The sequence below is a fragment of the Choloepus didactylus genome, chromosome 2, assembly GCF_015220235.1.
Source record: "Choloepus didactylus isolate mChoDid1 chromosome 2, mChoDid1.pri, whole genome shotgun sequence".
NCBI classification, from domain to species: Eukaryota; Metazoa; Chordata; class Mammalia; order Pilosa; family Megalonychidae; genus Choloepus; species Choloepus didactylus.
In genome coordinates, this window is record NC_051308.1 from 194860440 (window position 1) to 194884637 (window position 24198).

At 35.7% G+C, this 24198-nt stretch overlaps 1 protein-coding gene across 6 annotated transcripts in view; it reads left to right on the plus strand.

Moving 5' to 3' along the window:
- TUT4 (terminal uridylyl transferase 4) overlaps positions 1-24198 on the plus strand; it is a 154799-nt gene that overhangs the window by 48252 nt on the left and 82349 nt on the right. For all 6 annotated transcript variants that reach the window (XM_037827221.1, XM_037827222.1, XM_037827223.1 and 3 more), the window contains exons 2-4: positions 5349-6224; positions 14213-14376; positions 18533-18649. In XM_037827221.1, coding sequence (XP_037683149.1) covers positions 5441-6224; positions 14213-14376; positions 18533-18649 — 1065 coding nt within the window. In that variant the 5' untranslated portion in view covers positions 5349-5440. The remainder of the gene's footprint in view (positions 1-5348; positions 6225-14212; positions 14377-18532; positions 18650-24198) is intronic.

The following is a 24198-nucleotide window of genomic DNA, read 5'->3' on the forward strand; positions in this document are numbered from 1 at the left end:
TGTCACTCTGTTCATAGTTATCCCTTCCATAGTGGGGGGTGGGGGTTAGGAGTGTGGCACCCCTCATGATCTGGCAAATCCGTGTACAATTTTTTTTCTTCAGGTTTTTAGAAAGCTCCCTAGCTGCCTCTTGTCTTGATCGGCAGATGCTGCCTTTTCCATTATTTTACATAGTGTAGGCTAAACCTTTTTTTTAAAAATTTTGAAATCAGCCTTTACTGGCCTGAAAATCCTTAGGGGTAGACCCTTCACCTTCATTTTCCTTTAGGGAATCATGTAAAGACTTAGCCTTTTCTTGTATGATACCAGAGTCTACTGGAATGAGTTTTTATAATAGTCCTGCACCCAAAAGAATGTTGCGCTTTCTCTGTGAGAGAGATGTGTATCTTGTGGTTTATGCAGATATCTTGCAGTTCTTGGTGTAGCTGCAGCAATGACTTTATTTCCTTTTCTTGTTTCTTGATACGCCTATGGTTGACTCATTAATGCCATAATGGCGGCCAACCACAGTGGCTATTTTGCTTGAACTGTGTTATATCAAAACTGTGATGGAGAAAGTTGGATGTGGAAGGGATACCGTAAAGGTCTCCAGTAATCTGGATTAAAGCCCAACTTGTTTTAGTTTGGTTACACTTAAGCTGAAGTAAGATTTTAAAGAAATCTTATTTATAATTAGTCCCCACCCACTAGAATGCAGACCAGTACCAAGAATGTGTTATAACTGGGGAACACAATTCAAGCCACCACATGCACCTAATAAATTTTTTATGAAAGACAATATGGGCAGAGAACAAGACGGGAATGTAGAGTACTGTACTGTAAACAGGAATTGTAAAAGCTAGGTCCAAGTTGAATAATGTATTTAAGTGAAGACACCTGTAGATAAGTTTGTTATTATTTTTTTCTTCTTGCAAATAGGCTCTTTCATAATCACAGATGGGAATAAATGACTTGTATTCTGAGCTTCTTAATTTAGGGAATATGTTTGTGTAATATGTATGGCTTTATGATTAGGTGTGTCTGACTACCCAAATTTATCATTTAGTAAATTAACCAAGTAAAATTCAAAGCTGTTACGTTTTAATCCCATGCAGTTGGCTTTTGATGGCAGAAGGACTCTAATTTTTATTTATATTATTAATTTTTATTGGAACCATAGATTTGAATTTGTGTTGAACCAGCCTTGCATACCTGGAATAAATCCCACCTGGTCGTGGTGTATAATTCTTTTAATGTGCTGCTGGATTCGATTTGCGAGTATTTTGTTGAGGATTTTTGCATCTATATTCATTAAAGAAATTGGTCTATAATTTTCTTTTTTTGTAGTATCTTTGCCTGGTTTTGGTATTAGGGTGATGATGGCTTCATAGAAAGAGTTAGGTAGCTTTCCCTCTTCTTCAATTTTTTTGAAGAGATTGAGCAGGATTGGTACTAATTCGTTCTTGAATGCTTGGTAGAATTCACATGTGAAACCATCTGGTCCTGGGCTTTTCCTTTTTGGGAGCTTTTTGATGACTGACTCAATCTCTTTACTTGTGATTGGTTTGTTGAGCTCATCTATTTCTTCTTGAGTTAATGTTGGTTGTTTATGCTTTTCTAGGAAGTTGTCCATTTCATCTAAGTTGTCTAGTTTATTAGCATATAGTTGCTCATAGTATCTTCTCATTATCTCCTTAATTTCTGCAGGGTCGGTAGTTATATTTCCTTTCCCATTTCTGATTGCATTTATTTGCATCTGCTCTCTCTTTTTTTTTGTTAGCCTAGCCAGTGGTCCATCGATTTTATTGATTTTCTCAAAGAACCAACTTCTGGTTTTGTTGATTCTCTCTATTGTTTTCCTGTTCTCAATTGCATTTATTTCTGCTCTAATCTTTGTTATTTCTTCCCTTCTGCTTGCTTTGGGATTAGTTTGCTGTTCTTTCTCTAATTCCTCCAGGTGAGCAGTTAACTCTTCAATTTTTGCTCTCTCTTCTCTTTTAATATAGGCATTTAGGGCAATAAATTTCCCTCTCAGCACCGCCTTTGCTGCATCCCATAAGTTTTGATAAGTTGTGTTTTCATTGTCATTTGCCTCGAGGTATTTACTAATTTCTCTTGTAATTTCTTCCTTTACCCACTGGTTTTCTAAGAGGGTGTTGTTTAGCCTCCATACGTTTGTGAATTTTATGACCTTCTGCCTTTTATTTATTTCCAACTTCATTCCATTGTAGTCTGAGAAAGTGTTTTGTATAATATCAATATTTTAAAATTTGTTGAGACTTGCTTTGTGACCCAACATGTGGTCTATCCTAGAGAATGTTCCATGAGCACTTGAGAAAAAAGTGTATCCTGCTGTTGTTGGATGTAGTGTTCTATAAATGTCTGTCAAGTCTAGTTCATTTATCATACAATTCAACATCTCTGTTTCTTGAGTGATCCTCTGTCTAGATGTTCTATCCATTGATGAGAGTGGTGTATTGAAGTCTCCAACTATTATTGTAGAGGTATCTGTTTCTCCTTTCAGTGATCGCAGTGTTTGCCTCATGAATTTTGGGGCATTCTAGCTTGGTGCATAAATATTTATGACTGTTATGTTTTCTTGATGAATTGACCCTTTTATTAATATATAGTGTCCTTCTTTGTCTCTTTTAATTGTTTCGCTTTTGAAGTCTAAGTTGTCTGATATTAATATAGCTACTCCCGCTTTTTTCTGGTTGTTGTTTGCATGAAATATCTTTTTCCAACCTTTCACTTTCAGCCTATGTTTGTCCTTGTGTCTAAAGTGAGTTTCTTGTAGACAGCATATAGATGGGTCCTGTTTTTTAATCCATTCTGCCAGTCTGTGTCTTTTTATTGGGGAGTTTAATCCATTTACATTTAGTGTTATTACTGTAAGGGCAGTACTTTCTACCACCATTTTGTTTTTTGGAATTTATATGTAATATCTTATTTTTTCCTCTCCTTTTACCTTTCCTGATAATCTTCATTTCTGCACTCTTCTCCAACTCTCTCTCTCCTGTCTTTTCCTATCAGCCTGTAGCGCTCCCTTTAGTATTTCTTGTATTGCTGGTCTCTTATTCACAAACTCTCTCAGTGTCTGTTTGTCTGAAAATGTTTTAATCTCTCTCTCATTTTTGAAGGAAAGTTTTGCTGGGTATAGAATTCTTGGTTGGCAGTTTTTCTCTTTCAGTATCTTAAATATATCATGCCACTGTCTTCTTGCCTCCATGGTTTCTGCAGAGAAATCTGTACATAGTCTTATGGACTTTCCCTTGTATGTGATGGATTGCTTTTCTCTTGCTGCTTTCAGAATCCTCTCTTTGTCTTTGACATTGGACAATCTGACCAGTAAGTGTCTTGGAGTAGGTCTATTGGGATCTATTCTATTTGGGGTACGTTGTACTTCTTGAATCTCTAATTTTCTGTCTTTTATAAGAGTTGGGAAATTTTCAGTGAATATGTCTTCTATTACTCTTTCTGCCCCTTTTCCCCTCTCTTCTCCTTCTGGGATACCCATAACACGTATATTTGTGCGTTTCTTGTTGTCACTCAGCTCCCTAAGACCCTGCTCATATTTTTCCATTTTTTTCACCATCTGTTCTTTTGTGTGTATGAATTCGAATGACCTGTCTTCCAGTTCACTGATCCTTTCTTCTGCCTGTTCAAATCTACTGTTGTGTCCCTTCATTGTGTTTTTCATCTCCTCTATTGTGGCCTTCATTCCCATGAGTTCTGCCATTTGTTTTTTTAAGTTTATGAATTCTTCTTTATGGTCAGCCAGTGTCTTCTTTATATCCTTCAGCTCTTTTGCTATATCTTCCTTCGTTTCATCAAATTTATTTAGCATTAGTTGCCTCCGCTCCTGTGTCTCAGCTGAGCTATTAGTTTGTTCCTTTGGCTGGTCCATGTTTTCGTGTTTCCTGGTATGGCTTGTTATCTTAAGTTGTCTAGGCATCTGATTCTCTTGATTAGTTTATTTTGGAGCTTGTTTTCTGTCTTTTACCTAGTGGTTTTCTTGTTGGTTGGCTTTGTTTTCTGGCCTCTGTTATTCAGTTCAGCTTATTCTAGACCTCTAACTTAGGTTCTATTTAGTTGATCAGAATTTTTCCCCTCTTGTTTTTTCTGTTTCTTGCTCTGCCTCTATGTAACCTTTTTGTGAGTTGGTCTCCTCAGATATGGTCGACCCTAGTCAGATTTTCCCAGTCTAGTGAGGCCCAGGTCTCATTGGGAGGGTATGGAGTTTTCCTGAGAATGAGACCCTCCTATGAGGCCTTTAGAATTGGTGCTTTTCCTCTCCTGTCCAGCAGGTGGCACTGGCCAGCCCACAGCTCCCCTACCAGTGTAAGGAGGTGTGGAGCCTTTAGTTCTCCTGGTGACTCTGATCCTGTCGGGGGTGTGGCTGACTGAAGCAATGTTTGCTGCGATCTCAGCTTTTCCTCCAATTCCAAACTTGTGTCCAATGTGTGACTGGTTACTGGAGACCCCGAAAACACTGTTTCATATAGTTCTTGGGTAATTGCCAGCTGCTCTAGGGGAGAGACGAAATTCTGCTCCTCACCACTCCGCCATCTTGCCCCGCTTCCTCCCATAGATCTGAATTTAAGGCATATGTTGCAAGGTGAACAGAGAAAAAATCCTGATTTATGTAAATTTTACTAGAGAAGTTATTTCTTATGTAGAAGTAATTTAAGAAGATGTCTGTTTTCAAATATTCGTAATGTGTACTCTGGGGTAAATTTAGTGTTTCTTTCTCAGCATAATTTGTTCTGAAACTATATTTTGAAACAGAAGGGGTTCTGATCACTTTTTAACTCTAGATTCCTGTTTTTAAAGTCTACTTGCTTAAGAAGAATTCATTGAAACTCATTTATACTTCATAGGTGGAGAAAGTCTGCAACATTGTTTCCCTATATTTAGAGTCAAGTGTGAAGAAACTTAGCTGTATAAATAGGGACGAGGTTATCTACTGCTCATATAGACGTGAATTCTTGTGTTTTCCTTGTTCCATTTCCTTTTGTGTTAATTGTGATGCATCAGTTGCAGGTTTCATTTCCCTGTTAGTGAAAATTCTTGAGTAATGTAAAACAACTTTTTACTTCTCTGAAGTTCCCTTATTTTGATATATTACCATAATTAGAACCCCTTTGGTGAGTATGTGACTTGTTTACTTGGTGGGATTTAATTTCTTCTCATACAGTTTTCTAGATTTTGTCTTTTCTTTCTTCTTCTTCTTCTCCTTTTTTTTTTTTTTTAACTCTTTTTTTAGTTTTGAGAACAGATTTAAAAGTTTCTTTTTATGTCTTTTTACTAATTTTTAAAACATGTTTTTGCATTTTAAATAATGGACTTTATTTTTTTTTACCCCATAGTTTGCTTGCCTAAACTGGATTAGAAGCAATTCAAACTACTGGAGATTTGCCTTTTATAATATCGCCATTGAAAAAAAGCAGGTTTTCAAATAATGGAAGAGTCTAAGACCTCTAAAAATGAAAATCATGAACCAAAGAAGAATGCTTGGGCTATTTGTGAAGAAAGCAAAGCAGTTAAAGTTATAACTAATCAAACTTCAAAAGCCAGAAATGATAAATCCATAAAAGAAATTGGGAACAGCTCTCCAAATAGGAATAGTAGTAAAAAAAATAAGCAAAACGATGTTTGTATAGAAAAAATGGAAGTTAAATCATGTAAGGTAAATGCTGCTAATGTTCCAAGCCCTAAAGATTTGGGGTTAGTCCTTCGAGATCAGAGTCATTGCAAAGCAAAAAAAGCACCTCATTCACCGGTGAAAACTGAAAAGGTACCTACTTCACAGGCAAAAGTAGAAAAGGCACCCAGTTTACAACTAAAAGCAGAAAAATCACCAAAGTCACCTAATACACCAGTGAAAGCAGAGAAGTCAACCAGTTCACAAGCAGCAGCAGCAGCAGCAACAGAAAATGCACTTGGTTCGCACAGGAAAGCAGAAAAAGCACCCACTTCTCACATGAAATCAGAAAAAGTGCTCAGTTCACCAGCAGAAGCAGAGCAGGTGCCCAGTTTACTGTTGAAAGAAAACAGACAGCAGGTTGGGAAAAAAATTCTAAACTCCTTTACTTCGGTGGACAAAGTGAATGCTGAAGCTGTACAGAGGGGGACATCTGCACTAGAAAACTCACCACAATCTAAGAAGCAGCAGACATGTACAAATAATATTGGTGATTCTGATGACAGTGCTTCAGGAATTGAAGACATATCAGATGATTTGAGTAAGTAGGAATTTTATTATACCACAAATCACATTTTAGAGGGTTTTTCCTATATTAATGTTCTTTAGATCATCCTTTGATTTAAACTGCTTTATTTACAACAAGAGCATTAGTAATACGGCTCTTACAGCTAAAAAACCTTTCCATTTATGATAGGTAAACAGGCTATGCAAATGTAAAGCTGTGCAAATGTAAATTTAGTAGCTGTTTTAGTTAGTGTGCATGGACGCACACACATTATTTTTAGATGATCCTGGTAATATGTTGCTCATTCATTTACCAAACATGTTTGTGTTGAGTTCCTCTTATATGCCAAGCATGTGTTTACAGTGGAAAATCGAAAAAACACAGCCCCGGATCTCAAGGAAACTTAAAATACGATGTTGGTTATAGAGATATGTAAAGTGGTAAATGAATTCAGTGTCAAAGACTTAGAATTGAGAAAGCACATGATTTAATTGTGGGATTTAGACACTTAAGGTTTAGAAAATACATAACATATGAGATTGTAACATAAATATGAGAATATGAGTTTAGAGAGTCAGTATGACTGAAATAGGAAGTTAAGGGGGAGAGTGGCAAGAGAGGCATCTAATAAAGTACACGATTGTGAAAACCTTGTGGCTCACACTCCCTTTATCCAGTGTATGGACAGATGAATAGAAAAAGGGGGACAAAAATTAAATGAATAATAGGGCTGGGGGTTTGGGATGTTTTGGGTGTTTTTTTTTTTTAATTCAGTTTTATTGAAGTATATTCACATACTCACATACCATTCAGTCATCCATGGTGTACAATCAACTGTTCACAGTACCATCATATAGTTATGCATTCATCACCCCAATCTATTTCTGAACGTTTTCCTTACACCAGAATCAGAATAAGAATAAAAATAAAAGTAAAAAAGAACACCCAAATTATCCCCCCATCCCACCCTATTTTTTATTTAGTTTTTTCCCCATTTTTCTTTTTTTTTTTAAATCTTCATTTTATTGAGATATATTCACATACCATGCAGTCATACAAAACAAATCGTACATTCGATTGTTCACAGTACCATTACGTAGTTGTACATTCATCACCTAAATCAATCCCTGACACCTTCATTAGCACACACACAAAAATAATAGGAATAATAATTAAAGTGAAAAAGAGCAATTGAAGTAAAAAAGAACACTGGGTACCTTTGTCTGTTTGTTTGTTTCCTTCCCCTATTTTTCTACTCATCCATCCTTACGCTAGATAAAGGGAGTGTGATCTACAAGGTTTTAACAATCACACTGTCACCCCTTGCGATCTACATTGTTATTCAGTCATCTTCAGGAGTCCAGACTACTGGGTTGGAGTTTGATAGTTTCAGGTATTTGCTTCTAGCTATTCCAATACATTAAAACCTAAGAGGTGTTATTTATATAGTGCACAGGAATGTCCGCCAGAGCGACCTCTTGACTCCATTTGAAATCTGTCAGCCACTGAAACTTTATTTCGTTTCATTTTACATCCCCCTTTTGGTCAAGATGTTCTCAATCCCACGATGCCGGGTCCACATTCATCCCTGGGAGTCATATCCTGCGTTGCCAGGGAGATTTATACCCCTGGGAGTCAGGTCCCATGTAGGGAGGAGGGCAGTGAGATCCCCTGCCAAGTTGGCTTAGTTAGAGACAGAGGGCCACATCTGAGCAACAAATAGTTGGGTATTCTTTTTTACTTTTATTTTTATTCTTATTAATTTTTTTTTGAGTAATGAAAATGTTCAAAAATTGTGCATGGGCAACTATATGATGGTACTGTGAACAATTGATTGTACACTTTGGATGATTATGGTATATGAATATATCTCGATAAAATTGAATGAACAAATAAAAAGCACACAGAAAGTGGAGAATGAAGGGTCTTGTAAGTCATGACAGAGTTCGGATTTTATCATGAGTGTATTGAGAACCCATTGAAGTGCTTTAAGCAAGGCTGTGCTATGATTAGAATTTTTTTTTTAATTAGAGAAATTGTAGGTTTCCAGAAAAATGCAGAAAATAGAGTTCCTACATATACTGCCCCCCTCCCCCCATTATTAACACTTTATATTAGTATGGGACTTTGGTTACAACTGATGAAAGAATATTGTAATTGTATTATTAACTGCAGTCCATTGTTTACATTAAGCTTCATTGTTTGTGTAGTGCATTCCTATAGTTTAAAATTTTTTTTCTCTTTTTCCTAGTAACATATATATACCCTAAAATTTCCCCTTTTAACCACATTCAAATATATAATTCAGTGTTGTTAATTACATTCACAATGTTGTACTGCCATTACTGCCATCCATTACCAAAACTTTTCCATCATTCCAAATAGGAACCCTGTGCTTTTTAAACCTTAACTTCCCATTACCTATCCCCTCTCTGTCCCCTGTCCCCTGGTGACCTGTATTCTAGATTCTGACTCTATGAGTTTGCAAAACCTCATTTTTTTTTTATGGCTGAAAAGTATTCCATTGCATGTAACATTGTATGAAACATTTTGTTTATCCATTCATCTGTTGATAGGCATTTGGATAGTTTCTACCTTTTTGGCTGTTGTCAGTACTGCTAAGAACGTTGGCATACAAGTAATTATTTAAGTCCCTGCTTTTAGTTCTTCTGGGGATATACTTAAGAGTGTAATTGCTAGGTATATGGTAATTCCATGTTTGACTTTTTGAGGAACCGCCAAATTGTTTATCACCATTTTACATTCCCATCAGCAATGCATGAGGGTTCCAATTTCTCCATATCCTCGCCAGCACTTACTATTCGCGTACAAGTTACTGTGTCAGTGTGTTTTCATTTTTCTTGGGTATACCTAGAGTGGAAATGCTAGGTCGTTTTGATAAATTTATGTTTAACTTTTTGAGGAACTGCCAAACTGTTTTCCACAGCAGCTGCACCATTTTACATTCCTATCAGCAATATATGAGGGTTCCGGTTTCCCCACATTCTTGTTAACATTTATTATTATTTGCTGTTTTGATTATAGCCATCCTAGTGGGTGAAATAGTAACTCATTGTGTTTTTTTTTCCCTAATTTTACTGAGATATATTCACACACTCAAACCATCTAAAGAATACAATCATTGACTCACAGTATCATCACATAGTTGTGCATACATCCTCATGATCGATTTTAGAACATTTTCATTACTCCAGAACAGAGATAAGAATAAAAAATAAAACTCAAATCCTCCTATACCCTTTATTGCCCCTTTTGGTGACCCATAGTGTTGGTGTAGTAAATTTGTTACTTTTGATGAAAGAATAGTAAAATATTACTGTTACCTATAGTCCATAGTTTGCAATAGCTATGTTTTTTCTCATATACCCCTCTATTACTATTCTTTTTTTACATTTGTAGTGGTTCATGCAAGAATTTATTTATATGCATGACTTTAAACAAGCACTTTCAGTCAGATTCACATACAATACATTACTATTTCTTCTAATCCCAAGAATGACCTACCATCACCTCTATCCATTCCCAAACATTAAAGTTCAACCTTGTTAACAATTCTCTACATATTAGGTAACTGCTCCCCCTTCTCTAGCTTCTATCTCTAGGTACCCTATATTTTACCTCTCCCCACCCCCACATATTTATTTTATTACTCATATAGCCATACACTGGATAAAGGCGGTATGAGTCACAAAGTTTTTACGGTCACATGGTCACAAGAAATAAGCTATATAATTATATAATTATCAAATATCAAGGCTCCTATTTTGCAGTTCAGCAATTTCAGGTATTTCCTTCTGGCTGCTCTAATACACTAGAAACTAGAAAGAAATATTTGTATATTGATTCAGTAATGATAATCATTTGTTAAATCATAACTTCTCTGTTACAACTCCTCCCTCTCATTTGATCTATTTCTCAGTCTTTTGGGGTATTTGGGCAATGACCAGTCCAGCTACTTTATACTGAAAAGGCCTATTAACATTATGGGAAGGAATACTTGGAGAGACTGGTACTTCTGGGTTTCAGGGCGTATCTGGCATAGGAACAGTTTAGAGGTCTTAAGTTTCTGAAAAAATAAACTTAGTAAGTAAAACTTTTATAGAGTCTTAGATAGAGCCCAGGGCATTCTTAGGGTTTTCAGAAATATTGTTTATTGGGGCTTGGCATACCATGGCAGTTTGCAGTATCTGGCTGAAGCTTGCATAAGGGTAACCTCCAGAATGACCTCTTGACTCTATTTGAAATCTCTTAGCCACTGAAACTCATTGTGATTTTAATTTGCATTTCCCTAATGATGTTGAGCATCTTTTCATGTGCTTATTGGTCATTTGTTTATTCTCTTTTTTGGAGAAATATCTATTCGAACCTTTGCCCATTTTAAAATTAGGTTATTTTTTAAAGATTTTTTATCTTTTTGTTGCTGTTTACTCCCACTAGAATGTATGCATCGTGTAGTCAGGCAATTTTGTTTTATTCATTTGCATGTCCTTGGTGCTTGGCATATAGTAAGCACTTATTCTTTGTTGAATGAAAGACTAAATGAATGAATATAGTATGCTGCATTTCCCAATCTTATTTGACAACAGAGCTTATTTTTTCAATAATGCCTATTAATAGATGGTTGAACTACTGTTCTGTGGAATGCAGTTGGGGAAGTTCTGCCTTATAATAGTGATTTTATTTTGCATATTGATTCCAGAAAATTAAATAATTTCATTTATTTCTAACTTGTAAAGAAAGGTATGTAGCTGTCTGTAATTCTTTATATTGGTAGAAATCATAATTTTATAGGATTAGCTGGCAATAATTGCCTTGTCAGTATTACTTATGCAGAAGGGCAAGTCCTCCAAATAGAAAAGAGAGAGTTAAAATATTATGCTGCCTAGCTATTATTGTTTTCATGAAATGTAGAAATAAAATTATAATCTCACTTTGTCTTTTACCATTACCGTCATAAAATGATTGCTGAAAAAGTAAATTATTTTTGCAAACATTAGGACAGAATTGTAAATTGTTCATGGTGCGTCATTGTTTCCCTGCCTATAATTTCAGACACTTATCTAATAACTTAACCACGCTACTGATGTTTGAATCCTTTTGATAACATGCTTATACAAATGTTTCCCTATCTATTCTTGAAACTCCTGTGCTGGGAAACACAATGGTATCCAGAGGCATACCATTTCTTCTTTGTTCAGAAACCATCAAAAGGTAGAATTGCCTGTAAGGGTTTCTGAAAATGGCATGTAGTTGGCTTTTGCGAACTGAGTGGAGAGATTTGTTGAATATCTATTTTAGAAGTGGTTTTTGATAGATCTAAATTCATTTATTGGTACAATACATTTTATACAATGGTCTAGGCCTGGAGATACAAAGTTAAATAAAGACAAATCCATAATCTAATGTAAGAGGGGTCAGTGAATATCAATTACATTACAGCATAAAATATGTGATAATAGAGGATGCTATGAGAATATAGAGAATGTTAATCTATATCAGATAGGCTTCTGAAACAAGTGGTACTAAAGCGGAATTTTGAAGGCTAGATATTAGTGTTGAAGTTGGGGAGAAGGTTGTTGGAGGAAGGACCAGTATATGTGAAGGCATTGAGGCTTAACGTAGTAATGATCCATTCTAGCACACAGGAGTCATTTGGTATGAATGAAATGAAAAATACTGGGGAAGGATATGAGATTAGAGATATATGCATGTTAGAGCCCTTACTTCACATCTCAGCTTAAATGTTACCTCCTCAGAGAAGCCTTCCCTGACTTCCATATATATAAAATTGATCTCCCTCTCATATTTTATTTCCTCCTTAGCACTTGGAAATATTGTGGGTTTGGTTCCAGACCATTGCAGTAAAGCAAATATTGCAATAAAGCAAGGCTCACAAATTTTTTGGTTTCCCAGTGCATGTAAAAGTTACATTTATACTATATTGTAGTCTTTTAAATGTGCAATAGCATTGTGTTTAAAAAAAAAATGTATATACCTTAGTTCAAAAATACTTTATTGCTAAAAATATTCCAGCCATTATTGAGCCTTCAGCAAGTTGTAAACTTTTTGTTAGTGAAGGATCTTGCGTCAGTGTTGATGGCTACTGACTGATCAGGGTGCTGGTTGATGAAGGTTGGGGTGGCTGTGGTAATTTCTTAAAATAAGACTACAGTGAAGTTTGCCACATAAATTGTCTCTTCCTTTCATGAAAGATTTCTCTGTAGTGTGCAGTGCTGTTTGATAGCATTTTCCCCTCAGTAGAACTACCTTTAAAATTGGAGTCTCTTCTCTCAAACTCTGCCACTGCTTTATAAACTAAGTTTATGTAATTTCCTAAATCCTTTGTTGTCATTTCAACAGTGTTCATAACATCTTCACCAGGAGTAGATTCCATCTCAAGAAACTGCTTTATTTGCTTATCTATAAGAAGCAACTTCTCATCTGTTCAAGTCTTCTGAGATTGCAGCGATTCAGTCACATCTTCAGGCTCCCCTTCCAATTCTAGTTCTTTTGCTGTCCACTACATGTGCAGTTACTTCTTCTGCTAAAGTCTTGAACCCCTCAAAGTCATCCATGAGGGTTGGAATCAACTTCTTCCCAACTCCTGTTATTCTTGATATTTTGACCTTCTCCCATGAATCATGAATATTCTTAATGACATCTAGAATGGTGAATTCTTTCCAGAAGGTTTTCAATTTACTTTGCCCGGATCCATCAGAGGAATCACTGTCTATGGTAGCTATAGCCTTATGAAATGTGTTTCTTAAAAGATAAGACTTGGAAGTTGAAATTACTCCTTGATCCGTGGGCTGCAGAATGGATGTTGTGTTATGAGGCATGAAAACAACATTAGTTTTGTGGTACATTTCTATCAGATCTCTTGATAAACAGGGGCATTGACAACAAACAATACTATTTTGAAAGAAATCTTTTTTTCTGAGCAGTAGGTCTCAAAGGTGAACTTAAAATATTCAGTAAACCATGTTGTATGCTGATGTGCTGCCATCAGGGCTGGGCCCCCCAGCCTTCTGAAGTAGCCGACCAAAAGCTGTGATTAGTGGTTAAACCACATACTCCCAGATTTTGGAGGACTGGCATCAGCAAGTTGCACCAGGAGCTGGTACTGCAGTCCCTACGGCTGCCTGCCATGTGGTTGGGGGATGGGGTCTGGTAGCCTCTGCATGGAGGACATAATTCACTGATAGTCGCTGTCATTTACCAGCCTTTTCCTCCGGCTCTTCTCACAGTTTCTCACTGTATGCCAGAGTTTAAAAAATCAGAGTTGATTCAGACAGTTCCTGCCAGTTCAATAGTTGTTTTATTCATGGAACTGATTCCTGGAACTTCCTCCTCCATAATCTTCTCAGAATCTGAGAGTTTTAAATATTCTAAGCAAGAGAATGACATGATTCAGTTTGTATTTTAAAAAATCAGAGTGGTCATAGAACCTACTGTATACCCAGAACATATTGCTAGATGCTGGAAATCCAAAGATGAAAGCATATGGTATATGTCTTAAATTACAATCTGTTAGTAGGCAGAGTAGTAAAGGAAAAATACTGACTTGGTGGAGATATCCACAAGTTCTTTGGAAGCAAAGAAGTAGTAGTGTGGTGTGGGCTTATGGTCTGGAGGATATATATTCTTTTAACTTCTAGTATTATAGTGATACACTGAGTTTAGTTCAATGAGTAATCTTCTTTGTGTGGGACTCAAATAGTTTTTTACCAAATTGACTTCAGAGATTCCACAAGATGATTGTTTATGTTAGATTGTGTAATCTCAGTCATATTTATCTTTTGTGGGTAGGTTGGAGGAACAAGGTGGTCATTTGACCCAATAGTTTACATACGCATACCAACCTGCACAACCAAGGAAAATACAGAGAAAGAACATTTCTTTTTCTTTATATGTATAAACTAAATATCTGTTGTCCATTTTAAAAAATTTAATTTGTCATTTCTTATGATGTAACCAAGTGATTGCTTTCTTTTTTTTAGGTAAAATGAAGAATGATGAATCTAATAAAGAAAATTCTTCAGAAATGGACTATTTAGAAAATGCCACTGTGATAGATGAATCTACATTGACGGCTGAGCAGAGGCTAGGCTTGAAACAAGCAGAAGAGCGCTTAGAGAGAGATCACATCTTTCGACTTGAAAAAGTATACCATATTATTTTAATTATTTGGAGAGAAGTGTGTGTTTCATAACTTTTCTTTCCCAAGTACAACTCTTTATTTCATAAGTACAAAGACAGAGTCCATCCTATGTTTACTTCCCTTTTTCTTTTCTTTCTTCTTCCCTCCCTCTGCCTTCTCTCCTTTGTTCAGCAAATTCTTATATCTGTAAGTCTTATTTCCTTTATTCATTCTGCAGGCTGGCAAATTATGAGCCAGCTGCCTGTTTTTATTGAAACACAGCCATGCCCATTCTTTTATAGATTGTCTATGGCTGCTTTCATGCTACATAGGCAGAGCTGAATTGATGTATTAGTTTATCAGATGTGCTATGACAAATAGCCTATACTGGCTTGGCTTATAAAAACAAGAATTTATTGGCTCATGGTTTTAGTGACTAGAAGTGCCAAATCAAGGCCTCAACAGGCTGTGCTCTCTCCTTGAAGCCTTTGGAATTCTAGTATTGGAATGCCGCAGTCCTTGGAGTTCCTTGGCTTGCATCTCTGCCTCCATCACATGGTCTCCTCCTTTGACTTTCTTTGACTTCTGGAGTCTACAATTTCTCGCGTCTGGTTTATGGTTTCTATTGGCTGACCGGGTCCGAATTTTCACTCTTTATAACGTCTCCAGCAATATGGATTGAGACCCACCCTTTTAACCTCTTCAAAAGTCCTGTGCTCACAAATGGGATCATACCCACAGGAACACAGATTAAGATTAAGAATGTGTTTTTTGATGGGGTACATGATTCAGTCTACTACAGTTTGAGTGGTTGCACAGTCTATATATTCTGCAAAGCATCAAATATTTACTGTTTGTCCCTTGACTGTTTGTTTGTTAACTTCTGATTTATTTACTCATTAAATAGACATTGAATCGTTATGTGCCAGGGACTATGCTAGGCACTGGGGATGTATTGATGAACATGGCACAGTTTCTGTTCATAACAAGTTAACATTCCGTTCAGAGGTGTTAGAAATAAATTAAATTAGCAAATACCATACAAAGTACTAGACTTCCTCCTTTTTCCCTTGCTTTTCTCTCGTTTTTCTTCTTTTTGTCATTTCTCTCCCATGTTTACCAAAAATCTACTATGTATTGGGAACTATTCTAGCCACCTGTATTTTATATTGGAGTACTAATTAATTTCTTAATCTAGGAATGCACATTCTAAGCCCCAATAATAAAAATACTGCTAGGTTTTGAAGGAGACAGTCATAAATTATTCTATTGACAGAAAGCAGTGTGGGGTAGTTGTGAGTATGCATACAAGGAAGTAGGTCATTGTTCTTGATAAATGACAAAGGAAAAGAAACAAACTATGACTTTGTATGGTTTAGAGAAATGAGGTCATAACTCTATTAATGAGGATAATCCTAAATTATTAACAGAATTTATGGCAGAGTAGTCACCTTATGAAAAAATAAAGAAATATCAAGGAGTAGAGGCCCATGATATAGGAGAGAATTTGGATGATATAGCTAGTCCCACAAGATCCTAGCTATCACTTTCCTTCTTCTACGCCTGAAATTAACAGCTATTTCTGTTTCTCTGCTTTGTCAAGACTGTCATATATTGAATGGCTTTTACGTACCATGAACTGATGATACAAAGATGAATTGTGGGGGCATGCCTGACATTTTTAAAAACATGGTACACTTTTCTAGGTTTTCACAAATTATGGAGAGACATGGAAGCAAATAATAATAATAACTACAATATTGTTTGAAAATGTGATCATAGACAAGTTTTACCTACTTGAGTTGGGAGTATATAAGCATCAATTTTGGTGAATGCTTTATATAAAGCTGATATTAGAGCTGAGTCTCAAGGAATGGCTAAGAGTTAACCAGGTGGGCAGGAGAACAGTGGCATAGATAAATTGTATGACATGTGTAAAGGAAATGTGAAAAATGTGTTTTCAAGAAAAATAAGGAAGGGTCTAGAGGGGAAGATATGTAGGATACGAAGCAGGAAAGGTCAATTCTTGGGAGAAGGAGAAAGTTGGGGTGGAATGGGTATATGGTGGTGGTAGTAAATGAATGACCTGGGGTGCAAAGAAAGTTTGGAAGTTATGAAAAACGTTTTATGTATTGTTAAATTTAGGCAGTCAGCAAGGACGAAAAGTCATTGTGTCAGTACCAGCATAAATGTCTGTAATTTCTTTTTCTTTCTGATACCTCTTTGTTTCTCATGCCCTCTAAACTTCTTATTTTCTATTCAGTGTATTCTTAATTAATATTTTTATTTCCCATCTTTAGAAGTTCATTAAGAATATTCTTTGCATGTTGCTTTTGATTTCATCAGGTCCTTTGGTTCACAGGGTACAGGGTACAGGTACAGGTTGTAACGTTGTAACCAAATAAACCCCCTATTAAAAGTCAATCCATTTCTGGTGTTTTGCATTTCAAATTGAGGAGTAAGTTGTAGATTTTTACCTAGTACCAAAGAAGGAATAAGTTCAAACTGTTAGGCTTAGACTGGTAAAGTTTCTTACAGTGAGTATTAAATATTAACTTGGAAATACTTAGAGTCCCCCTTCCCAGAAATCTTTGTTCTATGTGGTCTGCAGAAAATTTAAGGAAGGTTTATTTGTCTGCTTGTTTAATGGTAAGATAAAATGTTTTACCATAAGGAAATATTTAAACATTTTTCGTATGTATCATCTGTGAAATCATAATTTCATGAGGGTGAGAGTATTGTCTCATTTGCTCTTATGCATAATGCAGTGCCTTGCACATGGTTGTAGGTCAGTAATTCAAGGTAGCGTGCATAATGTTTAAGTGCTTGGATTTTGCAGTCACTGGATCTGGTTATGCCACTTACTAGTTGGATGGCACTGGTTAAGTTATTTAACCTCTTTAAGTCTCACTTTCATCATCAGTAAAATGGCTTTTATGAGAACTAAGTAAGATAACACTGTACAAGTAAAGTTCTTGGCACAAAGTAAGCATGGGGTAATCACTAAATAAAAATTAGCTACTTGTGGAATTGAATTATTTTATCAGGTAGGGCAATAATTGTAATTATTTCATTTTATAAATAAGAGATACAGGCAGGCTCCGCTGAGAGGAACTCACCTAAGGTCATTTGAGATGCCATTCCGGGCCTTCTGACTCGCCATTCAGTGTTATAACAGGATGTCTTACTAAAAAAATCCAGACTTGTCCTTATCTGCTAACAGTTCACAATAGAAAAATTCATGATTTCAGTGTAAGGCTTTGGAAACAATGTTTGGAAATTCAACATGTATTGATTGTGCTTTTGTAATTTTTTATGTGCAATCTTATGGATAGAGCATTGGCTTGGGATTCAGACATACATGGATTTAAATTCTGCATCTCCCGCTTAGTACTGGTGGAACCTTGTGAAAGTTGCAAGTTCTTTAGGCTTTCGTTTTCACATCTAAGAATGGGAAATCTAATTGGATTATTAGAAGAATTAAAATGCCATATTTTATGTGAAGCACCTGTCATAGTGCCTGGCGTGTAGCAGGCTCTCAGTAGTTATTGACTTTTATTATTATTTCAAGAATATATACAAAGTATGACTGAAATACTGTGACTGATGCTATGTCATAAATTGTTGTTCCCTTTAGAGTAGATACCTCAGGAAGTTATCCATGTGTTACTGTGATTAATTAAATTTTCTGGGAACTTAGCTTTTTGAATTGTCTTTGATATTTGCGATCTATTTTTTGGAAATTCCCTATTTGAGGGTGGATTTTATTTTTTATAGTAATCAAAAAGATTGAAGGCTAAGTTTGAAAATCCAATTTTGGGGACATCATTGTAATGGAGACTAAAAAGTCTCATTACTAAAAAGTAATAAGACTGCCTTTCTTATCATACAGTGATGTCCAAACGTGATATTATCTTAGATGAGTATCAAACATATTTAATATTATCATAATATTGTTTGAAATAAGTATATAATTTCCTATGATGACTATTTTGAAAACTGTTTTGAAAAGAACAGCTATCTCTTAGATATATAGGTACTGATTTGTTTATTAAAAACTTAGTCCTTTGGTTCTTATTTCTGTCGTATTAGCATAATTGTATCATTCATTTATATTATGTAGTAAATAATGTACTTCTTTGTTTTGTGAAAAAAATAATTTTTAAACTTCTTTCTTCAGCGCTCACCAGAATATATGAATTGTCGGTATCTATGCAAACTTTGCTTAATTCACATTGAAAACATCCAAGGAGCTCATAAGCATATAAAGGAGAAACGACATAAGAAAAATATTTCAGTAAGTTCTTTTTAAAAAATTATTTTTATTTATGTTTAGATTGGTAAAACTATATCAAATGTTTTTATTTATGTAACTAAAAATGAGATACTTGTTTGTCATCTATTAGTAACTGAATTTATCACTTGAAAGCTGTGATTGCCGTCCTTACCTTAGGTGGTCAGGTAGGGAGTCTTCTCAGACTCTATTTTGTTCATCTTGAAGAATATTCATTCCTAAGTTTAAAGGTGTCTTCTGAGACTCCATTTTGCTCATCTTGAAGAATATTGATTCGTAAGTTTAAAGATATCAGATACAATCAGTTACTTCAAGTGATATTTTTTCAATTCTTGTTCTGAGACTAGGTAACAGTGTATAAGATAGCCATGGTTCCTGCCCTCAGAGTTTCTAAAGTATTGGTAAAGGTATTGAAAGGGAGTAAAGTATGATGAGTCTTATTAAAAGGGAAAATATGGCACTAAGGGAGTGTACAAGGGTATTTTACTTAGTCTAGGACAGACAAGGTTTCTCTGAGGAAGTGACATTTTAAGTTGAATCTTGAAGCAGCAGTTAAAAAGGCACAAAGAGGAGTGGCAGAGATTGGTATTCAGAGAGCATTTTACACAAAAAAACAGCATGAATAAAGGTCTGTAGTCAGGAAAGGGCTTGGCTATGAGTATCTGAAAAAGTCTAGTATGGTTGAAGCAAAGAGAGCTGGGGGAAAAATGGTGTGAGATGAAGCTACAGAACTCTAGACCATGCAAAGCCTTATAAGCTTTGGAGTTTGGGCATTCATGATTTTTTGGTTATTTTTATTAAAATTGATTTCATAGACATAGGCATTATGGGTGGCGAGCTTGTGTTTTTTTTTAAACACATTTTTTATTGTGAACCTTAACATATATACACAACAGTGATAACTTTCAAAGTACAAGTTAACAAGTAGTTAGAGAACAAATTTCAAAGAATGTCATGGGTCATGGTTCTACAACTTCAGCTGTTTCCATCATTGTAAAATATAACTACAGAAAGGTGTCAACTTACAATGCACAGCTCAACAAGCAATTACATAGGTAATTTCAAAAATTGTTGATGGGTTACAGTTCCACAGTTTCAGTTTGTTCCTTTTTGTGCAACACAGGGTATATACAGAAAGGTGAAGACTTTCAAAGCACAACTCAACGAGTAGCCACAGAGCAAATTTCAAAGGATGTTATAGGGTACAGTTCCACCATGTCATCCACCTCCTTCCAGCTATTCCAGTACCCCAACATCAAAAAATATATATATTTATGTAAAGTTTCAGTATTCATAGACCTTTGTTCAATCTTATCTTGTTTGTTACTACCCCTTCCTTTCAGTCTCTTTCTCTGTCTTCAGGAGTGTCTAGGCAGTGAGTACCCTAACTTTTTCATATTGAAAGGGGGTATGGGGAAAGGGGCTGCCTCAGATTGTTCTTAAAGAGGCTGTTGCCTCTGGGTTTTAGGACTTGTCTGGCATAGGAACACTCTGGTGGATTTAAGTTTCTGAGAGAAAAAACTTAGTGAGTGGATCTTCTCTAGAACCTCAGATAGAGACCTAGATATTTGAGGATTACTTTTGGTAAGGGCATGGCATACTGTGGCCATTTAGGATATCTAGCTGGAGCTTGCATAGGAGAAATCTCCAGGATATCCTCTCAACTCTATTTGGGATCTCTCAGCCACTGTACCTTTCTTTTTTCCCCCTTTTGGTCAAGTATGCATTTTCAGTCCCTTGCTGCCAGGGCTACACTCATTCCTGGGAGTCACGTCCCATGTGACTTATCTTTTAAAAAAATTATTAGTATATTAGCTAACTTCTTTCTTTTTAAAATTATAATATTAATACTGTATAACCTCTTATCTTTAAATCTCAACTCTGTGTCTTCTCTGAGAAATATTATCTTACCTGTCCCAGCAAATCTGGACTAGGTACCCCTTCTTTGTGTCTCATAGCAGCCTTTGCATACCTTTATCGACAATCTAACACACTATATAAATGTCTACCTTCTTGTCTTCCCTGCTAGACTTCAGTATCTGATATTCTAGAGGGCAGGTTTAGTTTATTTTTGTTTCCACATTGCTCAGGACAGCATCTGACAAATAGTAGGTGTTCAGTACATTTGGGAAAGGAACCCAGTGGTCTCCCAGAGTTGAGCAGATAGACCTAAGAGTCCAGGGAGTTTAAGATAGCAGAGTTCACAAGACAGAGATAATGAGAAGAGAGCTGCATGGAGAAAACGATGAAAATGTGTGGAGGATCCTTGTAGATTATTTAAGCAGAATACTGATTGGTGTATGCATGTGAAGTTGCTGCCTGAAGCCCAGGAAAGATCCCTATGAGGGAATTTGAGAAAACAGTGCTCAGTTCTCATACAGGGCTGGAAATAGTGCCTTCCCACCATGCAGAGTAGAAAATCTCAGTAGTGGGAAATACTTAGCCCTAAACCAAATGTTACTCTGGTCCCACCTAAAAAAAACTTAAAGGCAAGACTCAAAAGGATCAAACTGTTTCTTAAGTTTTAAATGTCATTCCAGAACAAAGTTGAATAATATTTATAAAAACACAAAAATATCCAGCACACCCAACATTTCACATTGTCTTGCATTCAATCAAAGATTACCAAGACATGCAAAGAAGTAGGAAAGTAGAACTTGTGATGAGAAGAATAAATCAACCAATCAAAACTGACCTTGAACTGACATATGTTACAATTAATAGAGAAGGACATTACTATAACTATATAACTGTATTCCTAATATTCCAGGAGTTAGAGACATAGAAGCTATAGAAAAGATCCAAATCAAACTTTTAGAGGTGAAGACTAGTGTCTGAGATGAAAAATACACTGGATAGTACTAGTGACAAATGACACCTTGAGGGAGAAAAGATTAGTGAACTTGAAGTTGTAACAATGGAAACTATACAAAATGAAATACAGAGAGAAAAGAGAATTTAATAAAAGAAAGAAAAGAGCATAAATGAGCTCTGGGATAATTGATATATGTGTGATTGGAATCCCAGAAAGAGGAAGAAGTGACATTCAGTTGAAGAAATTAATGGCTGAAAAATGTCCAGATTTGATGAAAACAGTAAACCTCCTGTCTTAATTTGCCAGAGCTACTATGACAAATACCACACAGTGGATTGAATCACAATGAATTGATTCATTGCCTCATAATTTGGAGGCTAGAAGTCTAGAATCAAGAGTCAAGGCCAACTTTGTTCTGGAGTTGATGGTGATAGTCTTTGGTCACATGGCAGTGTCCTTGGTCTCCTGTTGTATCTTTCTCTGATATCTGGTTTCTCTTTATAAGGGCAACAGTAATACAGATAAAGACCCACCCTGATTCAGTTGGCCACACCTAATTAAGATCTTGTTTTAGTTTCCTAGGCTGCTGAAAGCAAATACCATGAAATGGGTTGGCTTAACAATGGGAATTTATTAGCTTACAATTTTGAGGCTGAGAAAATGTCCAAATCAAGGCACCATCAAGGTAATGCTTTCTTTCCAAAGACTGCCTGCCTGCAGTCCTTGACTCCTCTGCCACCTGGCAAGGTACATGGCTGTGTCTGCTGGTCTCTACCTTCTCTTCTGGGTTTTGTTGCTTTCAGTTTCTTGCTTCCTTGGCTTTATCTGTCTATCTCTGTATTCATCCCATTTATTAAGGTCTCCAGTAAGAGGATTGAAACCCACCCTGGGCCATGCCTTAACTGAAGTAACCTCATCAAAAGTAACCTCATACAATAGGATTATACCTACAGGAATGGATTAGCTTTAAAAAAATGAATTTCTGGGGTACATACAGTTCTAAACCACCAGAAATCTTCTTAAGATCCTGTTTATAAATGAGTCCACACCCTGACTCACCTTAACATAGTCAAAGGCGCAGTTTACAAATGAGTTCACATCCACAGGAATGTAGATTAAGACTTGAACATGTCTTTTGGTGGGGTACATGTTTCAGTCCCCCAACACCTATAGATCCAAGTTCAGTGAATCCCTAAGCACAAGAATCATGAAGAAAACCAAGGTGTATCTTAATGAAATTGCTCAAAATCACTGGTAAAGAGAAAATCTTAGAAGTAGCCAAAGGAAAAGACTATTTATACAGAGGAACAAAGATAACAAAGATAATACGATTTATACAGAGGAACAAAGATAAGGATAACAGCAGATTTCTTTTGGAAGTCAGTGGAGCAACATCTTTATAGAGTATTGAAAGAAATAAACATCCTAGAATTCTATAACCAGTGAATGTATCTTTAGAAAATAAAGGTGAAATAAAGCTGTGTTCAGGCATATGAAAGTTGAAATAATTAATCACCATAAATCTTCACTGTAAGAAAGTCTTGAAGGACATCCTTTAGGTAGAAGGAAAATGATACCAGATGGAAATCTGGATCTATACATGGAATGAAAGCACCAGAAATGGTAACTGCTTGGGTAAATAAGATTTTTTCCCCTTATTATTTAAAGCTCTTCTAAAGACAGTTGGCTATTTAAACAATATATTGTGGTGTTTATAATATATATAAAAGTAAAATATATAATGATAGCCAACTCTTCTGACTTCATTGACATTTATAGAACACTCAGTCTAACAACAGCAGAATACACACACATTATTTTCAAGGGCAAATGGAACAAGACAGTCTATATTCTGTGCCATAAAACAAGTAACAAATTGCAAAGGATTTAAGTCATAGAAAATATGTTCTCTGACCACAATGGAATTATATTAGAATTCAATAATGGAAACATATCTGGGGTCTTTGACCACAATGGAATTATAATATAATTCAATAATAGAAACATGTCTGGAAAATCCCCAAATATCTAGAAACTCAATTACACATGTCTCAATAACACATGGGTCAGAGAAGAAACCAAAATGGAAATTAGGAAGTATTTTGTACTGAATGAAAATGAAAACATAACTTACCCAAATTTCTGGGTACTGCTAAAGCAGTACTTAAAAACTTATAGGACTATGCACTTATATTAGAAAAGAAGGAAAGTCTCAAATCAGTGACCTCAGCATCCATCTTAAGAAATTAAAAAGAGAAGAGCAAATTAAACCCCAAATAAGCAAAATAATGGAAGTAATAAAGATCATAGCAGAAATTAATGAAATGGAAAACAGAAAACTGATAGAGAAAAATCAGTGAAACCAAAAACTTTATTTGAGAAGGCCAATAAAATTGAGAAACCTATGGCAAAGCTGATCAGAAAAAACAAATGAAGATAAAAATATGAAATCAGGAATGACAAAGGTGACAACACACAGACTCTGCAGACATTGAAAGGATAAGGTGATATTATGAATACTATTATGCCAATAAATTGACAACATAGATGGAATGGACAATTTTCTTGAAAGACAGAAACTACCAAAGCTTGCTCAAGAAGAAATAACCCTGATATATTTTTTTCCATATTTTAATTACCACTAGTGCACCAATACAGCATATGCTTCATATATATATATATATATTTATTGAGATTGTTCACATACCATACAACTATCCAAAGATCCAAAGTATAC